General features: G+C 52.6%; 9 protein-coding genes across 9 annotated transcripts; 6 read left to right on the top strand and 3 right to left on the bottom strand.

The window, feature by feature from the left end:
- Positions 1–201: 201 nt before the first annotated feature.
- B0H65DRAFT_551869 (uncharacterized protein) lies at positions 202–1,046 on the top strand (the record flags this gene model as incomplete). Its single annotated transcript, XM_062829855.1, has 3 exons — positions 202–221; positions 608–710; positions 759–1,046. 3 exons carry the CDS (start codon positions 202–204, stop codon positions 1,044–1,046), a joined length of 411 nt encoding a protein of 136 aa, XP_062678487.1.
- A 563-nt stretch (positions 1,047–1,609) lies between these two features.
- B0H65DRAFT_551868 (Dolichyl-P-Man:Man(5)GlcNAc(2)-PP-dolichyl mannosyltransferase) lies at positions 1,610–2,980 on the top strand (the record flags this gene model as incomplete). The annotated part of the gene is made up of 3 exons (XM_062829854.1): positions 1,610–1,679; positions 1,754–1,998; positions 2,066–2,980. The coding sequence occupies 3 exons, from the start codon at positions 1,610–1,612 to the stop codon at positions 2,978–2,980; spliced, it is 1,230 nt and encodes a 409-aa protein (XP_062678486.1).
- A 74-nt stretch (positions 2,981–3,054) lies between these two features.
- On the bottom strand, positions 3,055–3,547 carry B0H65DRAFT_433719 (uncharacterized protein; the record flags this gene model as incomplete). Its single annotated transcript, XM_062825087.1, has 2 exons — positions 3,055–3,163; positions 3,228–3,547. 2 exons carry the CDS (start codon positions 3,545–3,547, stop codon positions 3,055–3,057), a joined length of 429 nt encoding a protein of 142 aa, XP_062678485.1.
- An 800-nt stretch (positions 3,548–4,347) lies between these two features.
- B0H65DRAFT_433080 (HAD-like domain-containing protein) lies at positions 4,348–5,325 on the top strand (the record flags this gene model as incomplete). The annotated part of the gene is made up of 3 exons (XM_062825041.1): positions 4,348–4,844; positions 4,941–5,089; positions 5,192–5,325. The coding sequence occupies 3 exons, from the start codon at positions 4,348–4,350 to the stop codon at positions 5,323–5,325; spliced, it is 780 nt and encodes a 259-aa protein (XP_062678484.1).
- Positions 5,326–6,717: 1,392 nt separating this feature from the next.
- On the top strand, positions 6,718–7,430 carry B0H65DRAFT_551865 (uncharacterized protein; the record flags this gene model as incomplete). The annotated part of the gene is made up of 3 exons (XM_062829853.1): positions 6,718–7,002; positions 7,073–7,292; positions 7,375–7,430. 3 exons carry the CDS (start codon positions 6,718–6,720, stop codon positions 7,428–7,430), a joined length of 561 nt encoding a protein of 186 aa, XP_062678483.1.
- An 844-nt stretch (positions 7,431–8,274) lies between these two features.
- Positions 8,275–9,690, top strand: B0H65DRAFT_530975 (thioredoxin-like protein). The gene is made up of 3 exons (XM_062828935.1): positions 8,275–8,621; positions 8,781–8,885; positions 9,107–9,690. The coding sequence occupies exons 1-3, from the start codon at positions 8,479–8,481 to the stop codon at positions 9,303–9,305; spliced, it is 447 nt and encodes a 148-aa protein (XP_062678482.1). The 5' UTR covers positions 8,275–8,478; the 3' UTR covers positions 9,306–9,690.
- On the bottom strand, positions 9,626–11,775 carry B0H65DRAFT_432214 (uncharacterized protein; the record flags this gene model as incomplete). The annotated part of the gene is made up of 2 exons (XM_062824987.1): positions 9,626–11,390; positions 11,456–11,775. The coding sequence occupies 2 exons, from the start codon at positions 11,773–11,775 to the stop codon at positions 9,626–9,628; spliced, it is 2,085 nt and encodes a 694-aa protein (XP_062678481.1).
- Positions 11,776–13,897: 2,122 nt separating this feature from the next.
- On the top strand, positions 13,898–15,148 carry B0H65DRAFT_511375 (uncharacterized protein; the record flags this gene model as incomplete). Its single annotated transcript, XM_062828479.1, has 2 exons — positions 13,898–13,920; positions 14,074–15,148. The coding sequence occupies 2 exons, from the start codon at positions 13,898–13,900 to the stop codon at positions 15,146–15,148; spliced, it is 1,098 nt and encodes a 365-aa protein (XP_062678480.1).
- Positions 15,149–15,751: 603 nt separating this feature from the next.
- B0H65DRAFT_475446 (putative 3-hydroxyisobutyrate dehydrogenase G6G8.5) lies at positions 15,752–17,572 on the bottom strand. The gene is made up of 3 exons (XM_062827311.1): positions 16,989–17,572; positions 16,756–16,929; positions 15,752–16,523 (listed from the first exon to the last, which is right to left on the bottom strand). Exons 1-3 carry the CDS (start codon positions 17,094–17,096, stop codon positions 15,789–15,791), a joined length of 1,017 nt encoding a protein of 338 aa, XP_062678479.1. The 5' UTR covers positions 17,097–17,572; the 3' UTR covers positions 15,752–15,788.
- Between the last annotated feature and the right edge of the window lie 921 nt (positions 17,573–18,493).

Here is an 18,493-nt window from a genome sequence, read left to right as displayed (position 1 = left end):
TGACCACCAAATATCTCACCTACCCTCCACTTTACCCCGTTCATCTGAACGCGCAGATATCACAACATTTTTCATCTCTACAGCTTCAACATAGAGACATCCAGAGTGGAAAATACTTGACAGACTTGGAAGCTCAAGATCTAGGGTCCCGATATGTCGACAACGTCAGCCACCGGTCATTGTGCCCGCTTCATACTCACCATGGTCGAATACATCAGGAAGTCCCAAATATTGAACGGAGATGCTTGGACTAACCCTTTTGGTTGGAACTCATATGTGGTAGAAGGCTGGGCTGGCCTGTCTTTTCTTGATATACTCGGGAGATCTTCAGTCACCATTGAGGTGTTCTGTTCCGGAAATAAGACCTGATGACGGGTGTAACATCAAATATTGGAACTAAAACTCGGGGTTGCCCCTCATAACAAACAACATCTGTTGAGCCGCCGCTAAGCTTCCCTCAGTCTGTTCACTTCAACTTCGCATCTCCCACCCAGAGAACTGAAAGAAGCCATTCCCGTCAACAGCTCGACGATGTCTACTGCCGGATGTGAACCAGGTCGAACTCCATCCATACCTGCCTCAGCATGAGCTGCTAGCATTCTGTCAGGAGCAAGGAATCCACGTTACCACACACTCTCCACTTGGAGGTCGGCCTGTCGACGTGGTTGTCCCCCAACAAGCACGTTACGGGACCGCTGGAAGATCCGACTGTACGTTCAAGTTGTCATATCTGGAAATCATGACTGACCTCCCATCAGGTCAAAGCTCTTGCTGATAAGCACGGAACCACCCCGGCCGCGGTACTCTTGAAATGGGCTGTGCAGCGTGGTACCAGCGTGGTGCCCAAGTCATTCGATGCTGAACGCATCCGGGAGAATTTGGAGGCCGTGGCTCGACCTGATCTGTCAGAGGCCGATATGGAGGCTCTGAACAATCCTAGGGGACCCGGAAGGCATGTCCGCTTCAATGATCCGAAAACATACTATGGGTTCGATATAGATGATGAGGAGAATGGCCAACCGGTACAGACTGGCTCTAGGACATGAGTGGGATTTAGACGGCAGAGTTTGAGGAGAATGTCGTTCTGATGTTGTAGCCGGTGGGAATGGTTGTCAGAATAAGCGGAACACCCTGATGGGCCAGTCGGATGCCAGGCTGTTTACATCGGATCAGGCCCTTGTGACATTCGAAGGCCCATAACAAACCCTTGATAAACTTTGGAACATGTGAAAACAGTTGGATAGCACTCATGGTACGGTCGTCGAAGTGACGACTTAAGTCTATATCCCAAAGGGAAAGTCCGTTTCAATCGCTTCGATCTGATCAAGTGTATCAGACGCCCCGTGTTTTGTACTACCTCTACAAGTATATAGCAAACGGTGTGCCGATTATTACGACCACTCGGATAGCTAGCCCAAGCGGCTCCACAACCCCCTGTAATCCCATAATTTAGTGCGCCGCTGCCCCTGTCTAAAATGACGACTGTTAGCACATGAAATTGGATGAAAGTCCCCTCGGGCATCGATCGCAACGCGTCCTCTTTGCGACAGCTTTCCTTCCTTATCACCAAAAGGTGCATCCCGCTTTCACCGGGCACCCCGCTGACAAGATGCTCATCCCGCCAGCTCTCTTCGTGGCCGATGCGCTCCTCTGCGGGCTGATCATCTGGAAAGTGCCTTGTACGTAAACCGGCGCCGCGGACTGGAGTACGGTAACGAACCGTATGCTCACGATCGAAAACTATCCTTTACAGACACCGAAATCGACTGGACGGCCTACATGGAGCAAGTCTCCCAGATCCTATCGGGCGAGCGCGACTACACCAAGATCCGCGGCGGCACCGGTCCGCTCGTCTATCCGGCTGCGCACGTCTACATCTACACCGGACTATATCACCTGACGAATGAGGGGAGGAATATCTTGCTTGCGCAACAACTCTTTGCAGGGCTTTATATGGTCACGCTGGGGGTTGTGATGGGGTGTTATTGGCAGGCCAAGGTATCTTCTACAAGTGATGTTGCGGCAGTGCGGCATGGGAGAGGAGCTAACAGGATGGACAAACCAGGCACCACCATATCTCTTCCCGCTCCTGATCCTCTCAAAACGGCTACACAGTATTTTCGTCCTCCGCTGCTTCAACGACTGCTTCGCCGTCCTGTTCCTGTGGCTCGCCATCTTCTTCCTCCAGCGGCGCAACTGGCAAGCCGGCGCATTACTCTACACCCTTGGCCTCGGCGTCAAAATGACACTACTACTCTCTTTACCAGCCGTAGGCATCATCCTCTTCCTCGGCAGCGGCAGTTTTGTCACCACTCTACAGCTCGCAGCAACAATGGGTCTAGTCCAGGTCCTCATCGGCGTCCCCTTCCTGGCGCACTACCCCACGGAATACCTCTCCCGCGCCTTCGAGCTCTCCCGGCAATTCTTCTTCAAATGGACCGTCAACTGGCGCTTCGTCGGCGAAGAAGCCTTTCTCAGCAAGGGGTTCGCGCTCACACTGCTCGCTTTGCACGTTCTCGTTTTGGCAATCTTCGTCACCACCCGTTGGATCAAACCTGCGCGCAAGTCTCTTGTTCAGCTAATCTCTCCTGTCCTCCTGGCGGGAAAACCGCCGCTAACCGGCCCCGAGCACCGCGCTGCGGCGCGGGATGTCACTCCGAGGTATATCCTGACCACGATCATGTCTGCCAACGCTGTGGGCCTCCTCTTTGCGAGGTCCCTCCACTATCAGTTCTATGCCTATGTCGCTTGGTCGACTCCGTTCCTCCTCTGGCGCGCGGGGTTGCACCCTATTTTGGTGTATCTGCTGTGGGCGGTACAGGAGTGGGCGTGGAATGTGTTTCCTAGTACGCCGGTGAGCTCGGCGGTGGTGGTGGGCGTGTTGGGTGTTAGCGTCGCGGGAGTCTGGTTCGGCGCACGGGAGGAGTGGGAGCCTGGGACGAAGTCGTCTTCGAAGAAGGAGGAGGCGGCGATGCGGTGATGTATTTGCTGTCTGACTCTTTGGCTGGTATTTTAACGTAATATTTGGGTATCTCTGTTCTCTTGATGACTTTTTCAAGGTCCGTACTCTTCGTCTTCCGAGTCGCTAGGCGGGAGTTTTCCAACGGTCGATTCCTCGTCGTCTTCGCTTTCGTCATAAGTCTGTCTGACAAACTGCTTGGGCCTGTGTTTCGTCCTTCTGTCAGTTTTCTCTCTCCAATTTGATGAGAGAAGCATTGGGAATATACCAATAAGGCTCCTTCCTCCAAGCCTTCTCGTCTCTCACGATGTTGATGATCTCCCCAACAACCTTGCTGCCAGTCTTGCTGCGCTCCTCCATGGAACCCAAGTCGACCAAGACATAACCGCCGCGCTTGATCCAGATGGTGTTGCGGAAGCGAGACTCGAGCTCGACCAGAATGGTCTTCTTGTTGGGCAGCTCGCAGATGTAGTTGCTGTTGCCCTCGGCCTTGACGACGCGCGCAATGGATTGCGAATCGGTAAGTTGGTCGGGAGGGGTCAGTGACTCCTGGTCGGCGGCGTGGACGTGGCGTTTTGGCTTGCCCATGGTTGCTGTTCGTGCGTGTAATTTGTGTGTTTGGGGAGTGGTGAGCTGCTCTGAAGAGGAGGAAATTCTAGACGTGGGGAAAGAGAAGCGAAAATTCGAGAAGAAAACAATGGTTGATGAAATCATGGACTTTTGGACGGGAACTTTTGGAATTTGGAGAAAATAAGTGGGGCACACTCGGTACATGCATATTTCGTCCAATGTGAAGTGCCATCCCGACCCGATCTTCCATCTCCACGCCATTTACAGCCGATACACTTATACAACATTCTTTAACTGATTTGTATATTCGTACATAACCAAGGCGGTATGCCTTTCCTGCAAATCTCAATTTGAATCCCCTTTTCTGTTTTGCCAGAAGCGCAAAATCACCGTTACGGAATCTTTTTTTGAACGGCCATGATTGCCGATCGCCTGTTAACTAAACCGGCGGATCGGCGCCTTAGCACGCAACAGTGGGTAGCACCCGCCAAAATGGTCCACTAACATCGGGGATGCGGTCGCCGAGACGCGCCCAAGTTTCAGGCCTTTCGGGGTCTCAGGCACCGTGCCGATGGGGTCCAACCCTGTGAATTCTGTCCACTGCCGCTTACTGTGCCGTTGGGCCGCGGGCCCGGTACCGGTGGAGGGGGGGCTTTCTGTTGGGATCTCCCGCGCCGAGTCATTCCTTTGTTAACCGTCGAGTTTCGGACATCCTCCGGTCTTCACTTCCCCTCACCTCACCTCACTTCCTTACCTCTCTCTCCCGCATCTTTGTCTCACCTAAACCACCTCCAATCTTCAAATTAAACACCGTCAAAATGGGATCCAGCGACCAGTCCCCCTCCCTCCCCGCCCTGGCCACCAACCCCAAATTCATCTTTTTCACCGACTTCGACGGCACCATCACCCAACAAGACAGCAATGACTTCATGACGGACAACCTCGGCTTCGGGCCCGAACTGCGCAAGCGAGGAAACGACGACGTGCTCTTCGGCCGCCGCGACTTCCGCGACAGCTTCCAGGAGATGCTGGACAGCATCCACACGCCCCTTGACCAGTGCATCGAGACCTTGCTGCAAAACATCAACCTGGACCCCGGCTTCAAGGAGTTCTTCCACTGGGCCAAGGAGAATAACATGCCGATTGTTATCTTGTCAGGTGGCATGGAGCCGGTGATCAGGGCGCTGTTGGCCCATTTCTTGGGCAAGGAGGAGGCGGATAGCTTGCAGATTGTTAGCAACCAGGTGGCGGTTAGGGAGGGGAAGCAGAGTGTGAATGAGGAGGGGGGGTGGATGATTACTTTCCATGATGACAGGTTTGTTGCCTTCTCTTCTTTTTTTTCTTTTTTTTTTTCTTTTTTTTTTTGTCAGTGTTGTTTGGGAACAAAAGCTCACATTGAGAAAACAAACAGTGGATTCGGCCACGACAAGTCCCTCGCGATCCGCCCCTACGCCAACCTGCCCGCCGACCAAAGGCCGGTCCTCTTTTACGCCGGCGATGGCGTCTCGGATCTCTCAGCTGCCAAGGAGACCGATTTGCTCTTTGCAAAGGCCGGAAAGGGTATGTTATTGTTATGCTGCGGTCGAACGAATCACTCACCATTATCATTACCATTACCGTTGCCATGGGCCATTTGTTGCTGACTTTGTTACACCACAACAGATCTCATCACCTACTGCGAAAAGGAGGGCGTGCCTTTCCGCACGTTCCACGACTTTTTCGATATCCTCGCTGTGGTCAAGGACATTGCTGCGGGCAAGCTGACTGTCAAGGAGGCTGCTGTTGGTAGTAAGTGAGGAGCTCGCGAGCTAGCGGGCGTCGGTCTGTCTGTCTGTCTGTTTCTGTTCCTTTCTCTCTCCGCCTCGGGGTTTCTGGACACTACATAGACTGGGTACAGGAGTGATAGGTTGGTTAGTAACAGGCCACTGTTACACTTTCGGTTTCCGTCTTAGAAGAAAATAAAAGAAGCAAGCGGTATTTTCTCGGTATGGTATAGACAATAGACGTATGAACTACCCATGTCCCCAACCAGATGCTTTTAAGGCGATGTGTTATTGGGCAGTCCGTAAGGCTCTCTCGGTGTCGGGACCTTGACTGGGGCTGAGGAAACTCTGCATGAGGCAGCCATATGTTGTATCACGGGCGTCGTTGCCTGTCATTTTCCCACGGACAGATGTGATTGATGGGACCCCGGCTTTTGGGTCTCCGAGTCCATGGGTTGGAGTAGATTGGTCGGTCGGGTTGAAGAAACCCTGGTAAGATATCGTACTTATAGAGGTAGGTAACCTTCGTATATCGGGTGATTTTGCAACTGATTGGCCGCACTTCACTTCTCTTTCACATTGCGGAAAGAAATTTACGAACCAAACTATCGTTACACCGCGTATGTAGTTGGTGTGATACATGGTATAAAACATTCCAAAATCCAAGCCAGGCGACGACAAAAATCACTCTAGTGATGACCCGACTCTCGAGTGCTGACCTTTACCTCCGCATTTACCAGTCATCATCTCCACTTCCAGTAGTTGCAGAGATAAGTCATCTGCCAACACTCGACGGCATCATGTTGTATCATCTCCTCAATCATATGCACTCCATCAGCTAGCCTCTGCAACCTCGGAAGTCCTCGAAGAGGGTGTAACACACGTAGACTAGACCGACCTAATAGTTCGCCAATACTACTACCGCACTTCGCGCCCAGTAGCCAATGGAGACTTAAAAAGGCTATCGCTCACACAAACAAAGCATATTTCATCTGCATGTATACGAAGCCTGAATATGCGACTGGTGCGCTTGATGTTTTTAGATCAGCGCTCTGGAGTCGAACGGGACGAGCGATGTAGACAAGCCAACTAGAACAAAGTAAACAAGAAAACAAATCCAGTTTTCCTATCCTAAGGCAAAGCAAAGACCCCCCAAGATGTACTTGGCTTTGCTTTGTCTGCATTGCTGGAGCGGACCGGTCAATGTCGTGCCGCTGACTGTTGGCATATCGTTTTTATATGCCCCATGGGGAAGCACAGTGTAAGGGGGTGGGTTGGCCGTTATGTTTGACAAACATGCTTCTTCGTTCGTGCTGTTGTAAGCCATAAAGCGAGCATGCCCGGGCATCCAACCGACTTGGATCCATCATGTTGGGTCCGAATACTTGCTCGTTGCGTCTCTTCAATCCAATTATCATCCTCACAATGAGGTTCTTCCTAGGCTTAACGGCCCTCATCACGATCGCAACCGCTTGCACCATCCCAAGCACACCACTCTCCAACAACATCGCCAGCAACTTCCGTGTCCAAGTCCAAAATGCCTCCTATCCTCAAGTCCACAACAAGTACATGAACCTGATGGTCTCCGGAGGTGGTGACCGGCACCTATATGTCGGAGGTTCACCACAGGTGGGCGACACTACTACCAACCTGCGTCTCATCAATGGTTCGATCAACTGGGTCTCCATCAATGCTGTCATTGGCGGCGAGGTAAGTTTGTCGCAATTCCTAAGGGGAAGATATTCGTCAAAGAGTTTATAAGTTGACTTCTCCGGCGCAGGAATCCAACGTCGACGACACTGTCAAGATGTTCATGACGGAACGCGGCGACCCGAGAGCCCTCTTCCAACCGACGTACGCTTGCAACCCGGACACCGACCAGTTGCAGGTTGAGTTGCGGTTTGTGGGAAAGCAGAATGCGCCGACCGGAGGCTGGATTTGCGTGCGGCCTTCGTTCGATAATAGTCATGAGTTCCGGTACTATCCTCCGGGGAACACGAGTAAGTTCCGGCCTGTCTAACTGCCGTTTCGGCTTGAGGTTTCTGTGATTTGGCTGGTTAATTGACCCGTGATAAACAACAGAGTCCGATCCGAACCGATTCTGCATCAAAGTAACGTTGGTCGCCGTTCCCACGTAGAAACAGATACTGTGAAGGTCGTCGAGGAAGAAGAGAGAAATACTCTGTGTGTAGTTCGGTTGATAATCCGCAAAGCTGGATGAAATGGGACGAGAGAGGAGATGGTTGCCCTGGCGATGGGTCCAGATGTTTTGTTTACCCCTGAGGGGATCCACACCCAGCAACTCGAGGTTCAGCCACACTGCCCATGGTGTTGAAGTTCATGTTGTCTCATTTGACTCGCTTTTGCCACGAGATTGACAAGATTGACATAAATTCCGTCCGGCCGATGTGCAGTTCACCGTCCATAAAGATCCGCGGCCAGGCATAAAATGAGCAATGGTAAGGCCTTTTGGGTGCACGTGTGTGACTGAAGCGCAGGCATCTGAGACCCCAAAACCTCAGCCCTGAAACGGCCGACTGAATGGTGTTCTGGATGACTGCGCCACAGAATGCAAGATAAGCAGCTAAGGCGAGAGCGGACAGTGCTTATCGCGTGCAATGACGTGCGTTGGTCATGAGCTGACAGGATGCACAAGTCCAAGACATTGTCGTAGCCTTGTTGAGTGATGGACGGGCTGAGACATGTTGGAAGTTCTGAGTAAAGAGACCATCAACAAAGTCGTTGGCGACACCGATTTGTAAGAATGGAACGAGGAGGACATGACTGAGATTTGGAATTTTCCGCGATCAAATCGAGTCGAGTTGAAGAAGGAGAGGGGAAAGATTGCGAATCGAGGCTGGACATTTCCATTCAATTGGTGGTTGGCGGAGTCAATAGGGTCCCCCGGCAAAGTCCCCGTTCGCGTCATCGGCGGGACCTGACAAATGGAGACTTTTCTTACATCATCAAAAACGGGAACATGGAGAAGGCTCCACCACTGTTTGACTTGCTCCCGTAAGCTTTTGCGCAGTGCAGTGGACAAGGGCAGCCAAGAGCTTCCATGCCATGTGCCGCCCTTGCGTGATTGTACCGTACCGTTTCCGCGCAGTCTTCTTGTAAAAAAAGCTCAGCCTTCTGTTGGGCTTTACCGTAAAAAACCCCTCTTCCCCTCAACTCTCCTACACCATGTTCTCCGCCAAATTCATCAGACCTGCCGTCAGCACCTTCACCAGAGCTACTCCTCGCCCTATCATCACCAATACCCCTTCAATCGCTTCCCGGTTCTTCACCACTTCGTCGCCCAAGATGACTGTCCACAACATTGCTACGTGAGTTCTATTTGTCCCTCTCCTGTCCCTTCGAGGCTGTGATGGAAGCCAAGCTTGGAGTCAATGGCATCACGGCGCAATGCTGCCTTTGCCTGCCCTGCGCCGGCGCAAACATCCGCCTATCAATGTACACAATGACTGACAATATCTCGTATACAGCAAGGACGAGTTCAAGGAGGCCATTTCCAAGAACCACATCGTCGTCCTCGACGCTTTCGCTGAATGGTGCGGTCCTTGCAAGGCTATCGCTCCCGTGGTCGCCAAGTACGTTCCTTCGATTCCTTCCGATCCCACTAGTTCCAGCCCCAGCCTTGTGCTCTTTCAGCATAAATACATACATACTCCCCTCCCTACCGTGATTCATGACGCGCGCGCGAGCGAAACACTCCCGTCCCAGCCTTTTTTTTTTTTTTTTTTTTTTTTTTTTTTTTTTTCATACAAACAAAAACAGTTCACTAACTGATTATTCTCTCTTTCTTGAAAAGGTATTCCGAGGAGCCTCAGTTCAAGGAGACTGTCTACTTCGCCAAGTTCGACGTCGACGCCCTTCCCGACCTCGCCCAGGAGCTCGGCATCCGCGCCATGCCCACTTTCATCATCTTCAAGGACGGCGAGAAGGCTGGCGATGTCGTCGGTGCCAACCCCGCTGGTATCAAGGCGGCCATCACCAAGCAGCTTGAATAAGCGGAGATATATATAATGGGATGGACATGCGAAGATGATACCTAAAGATAGATAGGAAATGAAAAGGTCTTGAAACAAGCACCTGGAAACAGCTCTGTGTGAGTGTCTGCATGCGCATGCGCGGAGGCCTGGGGTGCGAGGCTGTCCGGCCGGCTAGGCTGTGATTACTTGTAAAGTGTCAAGGCTACGTGACTGTAACTTACCATTACAGCTCGACGAGGATGGAGACTGCCGCCGGTACGCAACTACCACCCAGTGTCCCAACATGAGAAATAGGAAGACCGGACAGTGTACCCAAAACGCTACGTACGTTATCAAGCCTACTTCCCCAACGTTGTCAACTGAACCAAACTCGGCGTCCTCCTCAACTGCCTCACATCCCCCTCGAACCCAAACCCAAACACCGTCCGCCCCCCTCCCATTCCGTCTCCCACATCCAACCGTCCATCACCATAGCCACCACTCCCAGAAGTATCGACAACCCCATACCCCATCCTCCACCCCTTCACCTCCTCCGGCACCGTCCCATTCCCAACCGAAGAAACCCCACCATCAGCACCATCCGTCCACCTCACCCTCCCCAAGCCACTCCCCCTCGTCGCCGCCACGATGCTCGAAAACTTGGTATCCCTCACCACCCCTCCATTCTCCCTCAGCGCCAACGCCCCCACCACCACCCCCATCACCGCCAGCGCGATCGAGATGCTATACACGATCCACAGCAACCTCGCATTAAACTTGTACACCAGCGCCATACGAAACTTGGTACACGGGTACAGGTACGCTCTCTGCTCGTCTGTGAGCGGCGGCGGCCTGTTGTTCTGCCCTTCTTGGTCCAGAGGAACATTATTAAACGTCACGCCGCTCTGTTCCCCCGGCTTCGCCGCCCAGACCACGCTCGCAAACTGGGGGTTTCCCAGCACAGACAGGATGATGTCCTCGTAAAACTTTTGGATCCGTCGCTGGATGTCCGGAAAGGGGAAGTAGTTGTTGCCGTAATCGAGCAGCCGCGACGTCTGGATGGCCTTGGTGTTGGCGATGGGGTTGACGAGGTCATCGCGGTCGTCGCCGATTCCCACCGTGCCGTTGATCTGGTCGCGGAGCATGAAGCCCAAGGAGTGGTAGGCGGCTGTGCGCCGGTATTGGGGGACCGAGGTGGGGAGGATGTAGTTGGCGGTGGGAACGGCGGTGACGTTGTCGGCGGTGCCGTCGTTGGCGTCGATGTGGGGGGTGTAAGTCGTGTTGATCACCGGGCGGAGGTAGGTTACCTTGGTCACGTTGGTGGACTGGGCCGCGTCGGTATAGTTGATACGCACCGTGTAGTTGGATTCGTAGTTCTCGCAGGCGAACATGTGCGGGACGAAGGAGGTGCTCCAGGCTGGATCGGACGGGCTGGAGGGAACTGAGGGAGGGTTGGTGTCGTTGGCTTTGGACAGCGCGTCGGCGAGGGTGACGTAGCCGAGCCAGATGATGGGCTCGGTGCGGAAGGCGCCGAGGTGTTTGGGAAAGGGGGGGTTCATTGTTGGTCGGCCGCCGATGCCGACTTCTTTCATTTGCGTGGTGGAGTATTCGCCGCCGCTGGTGAAGGCGTAGTAGGTGAATTTTCCCTTGGGGAGGAGGACGTCCATGTTGAAGGGCGGAGCGATGCTTCCGGATTGTTGGGTTAGGTTGTTGACTTTGGAATCGACACCACTGCCAAGTTCGGTACACTTGTAGGCTGGTGCTATGAATTGGATCTCGAAAGAGCAGCTCCAACCACTCCCACATGTCTCGATTGGTGCATTCTTCCTCATGACGGCCTCTTCAAGAAAGGAGCCGATAGTGGCTGTATTCTGAAAACTAGGATTGGGTGCGGTGTAGTAGTCGAACCACTCAGGAGTGTCTTTCTCTGATTCCTTGGTGGTATTCCATAGAGATAGAGGAATCTCAAACAGCCGGTCAATCTTGGGAGGTTTCCTCCACTCATACGTTTCTTCGAACGTAAAGTTGAGCGTCCTTACTCCTGGACACATTTCGCGGATTTCAACCCTCCTTGGAACGACGAGCAGTGTGTTCGAAGTAAGGACTACTACGAGCGGTGCCAGCCTTACCCATATGTAAGCATATGTTTCGAGTATTTCACAAAGGAACGGCACAGGGAAGAAACCTACCAGACATATGCCGCCAGCAGCGCCGCCACTTTTGCACTTTGGACCATCTCCCGACTCGTCACAGCCTGCGAGTCCTCCGTAGCCGAGAACAAGGCATCCAAGGCGCCGACAGTCATGAACCGTTTTCGAACCGTTGTCCATACCCGCTGCCGGAAAGCGACAATAACGGCAGCGCTCAGACCTGCTTTCGCTCCGAAGGCCAATATGGTTCCATATCGCATCATCTTAATCTGGTTCGTGGCTGGTCGTCTGTCGAGCGACCAGTAGTAGAAGTGATGGGAAGCAGCACACGCAACGCCGAAAAGCAGGCAGAGGTACATGTTCCATGATTTCCTCCATCGCCATGGCCAGCAGGCGCAGCTGGAGCGTCTTTGCCGGGACAGTCGGGCTGTTGAACTCCTGATGACAGGAGGAGAACCCAGGCTGTGTGAAGTCAAGGGGACAGTTGAAAAGTTGACCGGTTGGGAGGTCCCTTTGACCTGCTGTTGTTGCCATAGATTCTCCTGTAAGAGCTTGGTCTCATCATCATGCCGCTGGTAGATCGAACCAGGAGGGACCAGTGAGGCATCTGGGTGAGGAGAAACAGGTTTGCTGTAGTCGTAGATGCTGTGTGGTGTAGTGAGTCCATCCCCATATCCGGAGTGATATTGGTTATTCCCATAAGCAGTTTGTCCACTGTCTGGTCGATGCTCGTGGTGGTGGGAGAAATAATTCCCGGTTTCGTTGGGCATAGGGCTGCCTCGTGTGGGAGTGTGAGGATTAGAAGCCCATTCCCTAAAAGAATGGACCTCATCCTGGCCGGGTGTGTTTGACATTTCAGCGAAACAGTCGGTCGAGTATGAATTTCAGTGGAAAAGTCTCATTGCCTTTCGGCATGAAAATGATGCGTCAATCATTGAAGAGATGAAAACATTTGAAGGAGTATCAAAGACTGGTTTCCTGAGATCAGCGAATGTGTGAGAAAAAATGGGTAAGACGAGAGAACTCCAATGCTGAGTCCCATACTCGTCAGGTCTACAAAATCGACCCGTCTGACTAGCGGCGGAGCCACTATAATAGCATCTTTAGGTGAGATATTAGGGTGAGATTATTGGCCCAGTTTAAGATATAGTTGCGCCGCCCCGGTCCGGCCGGGTCGATGTGGTTGGCATCCGGACTGTTGAGTGGGCATATCGATCATCGTTGTCGCCGTGGCTGCGTGGCACAGAGAGAATGATGGTGTAGAGCCAATCTTGTTGTTTGAGGAGGTGACTGGTCTGGAGGATGTCCGACGATCCCGCTTATGAACCAATCGTGACGGATGATGAACGCCTCAAGTCCGAGGTTTTGGTTTCAAAATGTGTATCTGGAACGTGAGATTCAATCGAAGCTGGGCGACCGAAGCGATGGATATCTGGAGAAACCTGAACAGTCCAACATGCCAACGTGTTCAGCCCTACGCACGCCAAGCGGGCATGCACTGAGACGGCGTGACGGTCACACCGTTGAGGCACCGATATCGCCATGCTGGAGGTTCGAAACAGGGACGGGAGGGTCGATTACATGGAATATCCTGTGGTGTCACTCCCGTCTATTTGCCTCATGGTACTCAATAGTTAAATATGTATTCTGATCGGCGCCAATAGACTTGAAAAGACGATGTATCGCCAAGCAGGACAAGAACGAGAAGGAGCGAGGTTAAAGTTCAGCGGGGTTCACGCTCGGAATGCGGGGACATTGGCGTTGAGACGGACCGTAGCGGGAGCGTTCCGCAACCGGCAACCCGAGCGGTTAGAGTTGCCCGTAGCGGAGTCTGCTAGGGCGCGCCTTTTATACTACAATCTAGTGCTGGTTTGTTTGTTAGCTTAGTACCTACGTACTCCTAGTATACTGGACGAGATCTCTTCCGAATTGTCCTAAACCTTACAAGGACTAAATGAAAGGCATTAATAAGTTTTAATACAGTGTATTTTACTTTAGAAAAAGCATATTCACAGCATGAAAATGGCTAGGTACGGATCCGAAAGGCATCAAGAAGATCCAATACGGTGTATTTTATTTTGGAAAAGGCATATGCACAGCATGAAAACGCCTAGGGAAGTTGACCCGAGGTCTCGAGCTAACAAACAAACCAGTATTGGACTGTACATTAACGACCCATGGGGGGCTAGACCCCTTAACGGCAAGGACCATCAGTGGATGCTACAGCGTGCGGGGGAAGGGACCGGCCGGTAGAATCCACTAAAAAAAGATAAGAGAACGGCCCGGATCGGGGATCCCATTGCTGATTTGAGGTTTGATCATGTTGATATGATTTAACCCGCAAAGGAAAAGTAGCTTCTATAAAGGCTGAATAGACGTGCGGTTTTTGTTTTTGACCTGGCAGTGACTCTTTGTGACATTTTATACTCCCGTTGATCTCAGGACTTCAGGTTGTCCTCCCTCACTTCCTCCATATTCATAATGTCCACGATTGTCGTTGTAGGGTATGTCTCACACAATCCCCGGCCGGTATCGGCTATCAAATCTTGAAAACGCTTCAAGTACCTCTACCCAAGACATCACACACACCATAATGGTCTCACAAAACCACTCGTCGTCGTTGATCGCCCCGACTAATCCAATGACGTCCATCACAGCGCCGGCGTGAGCGGCCTCACTTGCGCCCTCCAGCTAGCCAAGCAGGGAGGAAACACCATCACCGTAGTAGCCAAGCACATGCCGGGCGACTATGACGCGGAGTACACCTCCCCCTTCGCGGGCGCCAACGTGCTGCCCATGGCCCTCGAATACAACCGGTGGGAAGGCGAAACGTGGCCCGTTTTGAAAAAACTCGCCGAGACTGTGCCAGAAGCCGGCATCCACTTCCAGACCTCCATCCTCTACCGCCGCGCCAAAGACGAAGCCGCCGGCGGCAGCTTAGCCGGCCCGCTCTCGGAAGGCCTCTTTGTGCGCAACCCGTGGTTCAAAGACCTGATGCCCGACTACGTCGACCTCCCCGCCTCCGAGTTGCCCGAGGGCATGTCCTCGGGCTCCTCTTTCACCTCGGTCTGCATCAACACGGCCATCTACCTCCCCTGGCTCGTCGGCCAGTGCCGCGCGCGCGGCGTGGTGTTCAAGCGGGCCGTGCTCAAGCACATCTCGGACGCGGCTTCGCTGAGCCACATCACGGGTCGCAAGCCGGATATCATCATCAACGCCACGGGCTTGCTTTCCTGCCGCTTGGGGGGCGTGATGGACAAGAAAGTCATGCCCGCGCGCGGGCAGGTGGTGGTAGTCCGCAACGAGGCGGCGGGGAACATGGTGTCCACGAGCGGCACGGATGATGGGAATGATGATGAGTTGTGCTACATCATGCAGCGGGCGGCAGGCGGAGGGACGGTGTTGGGTGGGACGTACATGAAGGGCAACTGGGACGGCGTGCCGGATCCGAACATTGCGACGAGGATCATGAAGCGCGCCGTGGAGGCGTGTCCGGCGTTGACGGGCGGGAAGGGCATCGAGGCGCTGGATGTGATTAGGCATGCGGTGGGCCTGAGGCCGTATAGGGAGGGCGGCGTGAGGATCGAGAAGGAGAAGATTGATGGGACGTGGGTGGTGCATAATTATGGACATGGCGGGTGGGGGTATCAGGGTAGCTGGGGGTGTGCGTTTAGGGTGCAGGAGTTGGTGGACGAGATTAAGAGTGAGTTGAAGGTTGGCTCTAAGCTCTAGAGCGTATGAATTATTGGATGAATGATGAAGTTTTGGAAAGTAATATGGTAGTAACTATCTCTGGTTCGAGTTCGATGACTGTAGTTCCGTGGCATCTGCCCTGAATATATTCACCCTCACCACCTTCACAGACAACGTGGAGCTGAAAACATGGATAAGCCTCAAGCAAGGATGGGTTTTGGGTTTTCGGCCGCTGTGCATCTTTCCCTGCGGGCGAATATGATAGTCGCCTGTTAGATGAGTGTCATGTCCATCAAGAACTGTGGCGTTTTGTGTTTATCTCGATCACGATGATGCTTCTGTGAATCCGGTCAGAAAAGATACGATAACGCAAAATGCGAGTGTTCGGGGTTGGGCGGCATAGCATACCTTGCTGAGGTGATGGGTGAGAAGTTGTGATTGTGTAGATCAACAACATAGTATCAGACATGAGGGACACATAGGGGTCTTAACACAGCGACCATAAAGCGACGTCGAGGATATATCACGACCAATGATGGCCAGTACTCGAGCGCAAGACGTTACATAGGATAGCTGGTAGACTTTGGGACACAACGAAAGCAGAAAGCAGAAGGAAAGTCGCGAAGAGTAATCAAAGACGAATTAAAGTAGAAGCAGACGGTGTTAATATTTTCAGTATCTACTCCTTTCCACCCAACCACCGATAGACAACCGAGAAGTCTCTGCCCTTGCATCGCTCTTCAGACTCGGCAGTCTCGTACACCTCCGAAGCCTTGTCCGCCAGCACAAGCTTGGCGTCGGCCTCCTTGGCTGCCAGAATGGCCAGCCTCAAGTCCTTGCGCATCAGTCCTATCCCGAAACCACCTTGGTAGTCACGGATGGCCGGGGCAGTCTCTACAACGCCCGGCACAGGATTGTTGACTTCACTGGGCCAGCACTTTCCAGTGCTGACATTGATCACGCTGGCGAGCACCTTCGGATCAAGGCCCCATCGGGCACCCAGGTTCATAGCCTCTGCGGTGGCAATATTCTCAATTGCCAGCAGGTAGTTGTTGGCAAGCTTCGCCGCCAGACCTGCTCCCTGAGGACCGCAGTGCAACACCCGCTTGCCCATGCGCTGCAGGACGATCTCAGACCTCGCAACAAGGGACTCGGGGGCACCAAGCATGAATGTCAATGTGCCAGCGGTAGCTCCGACAACACCACCTGACATTGGGGCATCGACGAAGTGACCCTGCCCATTAGGGAGGGCCTTGTCTACCGCAGCGGCAACCTCACGCGAGGACGTAGGGTCGATGGTCGAGCAGTCAATGAACAGACGAGGGCCAGGACGGGCAGGTAGCTCCGCCTTCAGGATCGACTCGTATGTTGCCTTGACGTGCTGAGGTTCGGGCAAGCATGTTACAACCGTGTCCTATGTCAAGATTCCAGTCAGTCTTGGGTCGCCATTGACATTGAATGATGACAATAATAGAGATTGTGTGATAGCTTTTCAGAGGATTGGCTTATGTTGTATAACAGTAATCACTTCAAAGCCACAGCAAAACGCTGGGCCCAACTTAGAAAAACTCATGAATTGGAACAAACTCATCATAAAAGCTTTTGCAGGAAAGGGAATGAAGGCAAAGAGCGAGAGTGTCACGTACCGCTTCTCTCGAAGCATCGGCTGCACTGTCCGCCACGTGAACGGAAGCTCCTCCGGCTTGCTGTGCCGACATCTCCTGGGCGAGCTTTTCAGCCGCACCCCGGTTGATATCATACAGGCGAACAGTATCGCTTGGTGGAAGCTTGGATTGTAGGTTTCTAGCCATTTGATAGCCCTATAGTCTGAGAGTCAGCAACCTATCCCGAGTGGGCGCAGTAAGGGCAAGAGACGTACCATTTGGCCTAGACCAATGAAGGCATAGTTATCCAGCCGGCGCGCAGTGGACGAGAAAGTCCGGCGCTGAGCAAACAGCTGCTTGCACAATCTTGTGTTTGCCCTCATTGTGACGTGTAAAGAGTGCGTATTGCGTTTCGACAATGCGTTTCGATGAAGGACGGTGAGAGAAACCCGACGGTTGAAAGATTGACTAAGCAGTCGTATTGTTCGACGGCGTAGGTAGGCATGTCGACCGGTACCAGCCAGGCGCGTATGTGGTACAGGCGGACGACAGGAAGGTGGTTGTCGTTACCCGGAGGTAAAGCCGGCCATTGCCGCCTTTGGCCACGAAGGCCTTGAAGCAGGTCATGGGATCGCCAATAGAAGCCCAATGGAAGCTAACTCGGTAAAAGAAGGTGAAGAAGAGGGGTCGAGGGGTAACGGCCGACGCTTGCATGAGCGCCGAGGTCATGTTCCCCTTTGACAGTTCCCAATTAAGGGCTGCCAGAACGAAGCCCGCAAAACATCATGGTGATGATGTTTGTGGTGTTGATGCTTGGTGGGAAAGGGAGAAGAAAAAAATTGGAGAGAGGAGAAAAAAGGAAAAGATATGCGATGTGCGATTGAGCGGAAATGACTCGTGCGCTTGCAAAATTGGAGCTCAATTGGAGTCTGCTCGTTTACAACGATAAGAGCTTATGTAAATGCATATCAGCTTTCCCCCCACCTGAAGCTTGCGATAAGCTGATAACTTGCAAACACCAGACGATATGGTAGAATAGGTACCTCTCCACCATGCCTGTCCAAGTCGAGTCTATGACATTGGCTTGTTGTCAATGGGCGATGCCGAACGATGAGAAACTGCCAGTGTGACTATTGCGTTGCATACATGACAAAGAATATCTGACACTGAAGATAGACCTCGGAAAATCCCTTGCCGAAAGATCTGCTTTGTTCCATACATGACGCAGTCCACTAGACTCGACTATCTACAAAAGGAGCCTCCCAGCCCAGCATGAAGCTGAAGTCTTCCTCCGCTGAAATATTTTCGTTCCCACCTCAGCGAGAGTATCAATAGCATACCGCCTGCGCTTGTGTTCAAAGATTGTATATACCTATGTTGTTCCTACATGGAGAACCAGATTCCATCCAACGACCGGTCCACCTCCATTCAAAGCCATGGCCCTTCATGCCATGGACTCTCAATCGTTGATTGACAGGCGACAGACGCCGAAGTGGGGGGTATGTGCAACATAAAACAAACCGAAAATGAAACCAACCTTGAATTCAAGAAAATCCTATTTCCGTCCGAGTCCTGGTGCCCAACCATGCTGCACACCGAAGCTACCCACGAAGTTCGAGTTGACCCGTGGTTAACCAGATACAAGAGCAAAACGACCATTATCCCTAGTACACAGAAGACTCCTTGAACGAACTCGGCCTGCGCCCCTTGTCTCCTTCAATATCGCGTCATGTGCCAACTCGGCTTAAACAGAACAAAGAAATATGGTGTCTACGTCCCA

Source organism: Neurospora tetraspora (assembly GCF_033439725.1).
Source record: "Neurospora tetraspora strain CBS 560.94 chromosome Unknown B0H65scaffold_7, whole genome shotgun sequence".
Classification (NCBI taxonomy): Eukaryota; Fungi; Ascomycota; class Sordariomycetes; order Sordariales; family Sordariaceae; genus Neurospora; species Neurospora tetraspora.
This window is presented reverse-complemented; position numbering and strand designations above follow the sequence as displayed.

Excerpts from the sequence above, each read along its gene's own strand:
- B0H65DRAFT_475446 (XM_062827311.1), bottom strand. The coding sequence starts at position 17,096 with ATGAGGGCAAACACAAGATTGTGCAAGCAGCTGTTTGCTCAGCGCCGG. Across the intron at positions 16,930-16,988 it reads TCATTGGTCTAGGCCAAATG|GGCTATCAAATGGCTAGAAA; the intron begins GTACGTCTCTTG and ends CTCAGACTATAG. Across the intron at positions 16,524-16,755 it reads CCGATGCTTCGAGAGAAGCG|GACACGGTTGTAACATGCTT; the intron begins GTACGTGACACT and ends ATCTTGACATAG.
- B0H65DRAFT_530975 (XM_062828935.1), top strand. The coding sequence starts at position 8,479 with ATGTTCTCCGCCAAATTCATCAGACCTGCCGTCAGCACCTTCACCAGA. Across the intron at positions 8,622-8,780 it reads ACTGTCCACAACATTGCTAC|CAAGGACGAGTTCAAGGAGG; the intron begins GTGAGTTCTATT and ends TCTCGTATACAG. Across the intron at positions 8,886-9,106 it reads ATCGCTCCCGTGGTCGCCAA|GTATTCCGAGGAGCCTCAGT; the intron begins GTACGTTCCTTC and ends TTTCTTGAAAAG.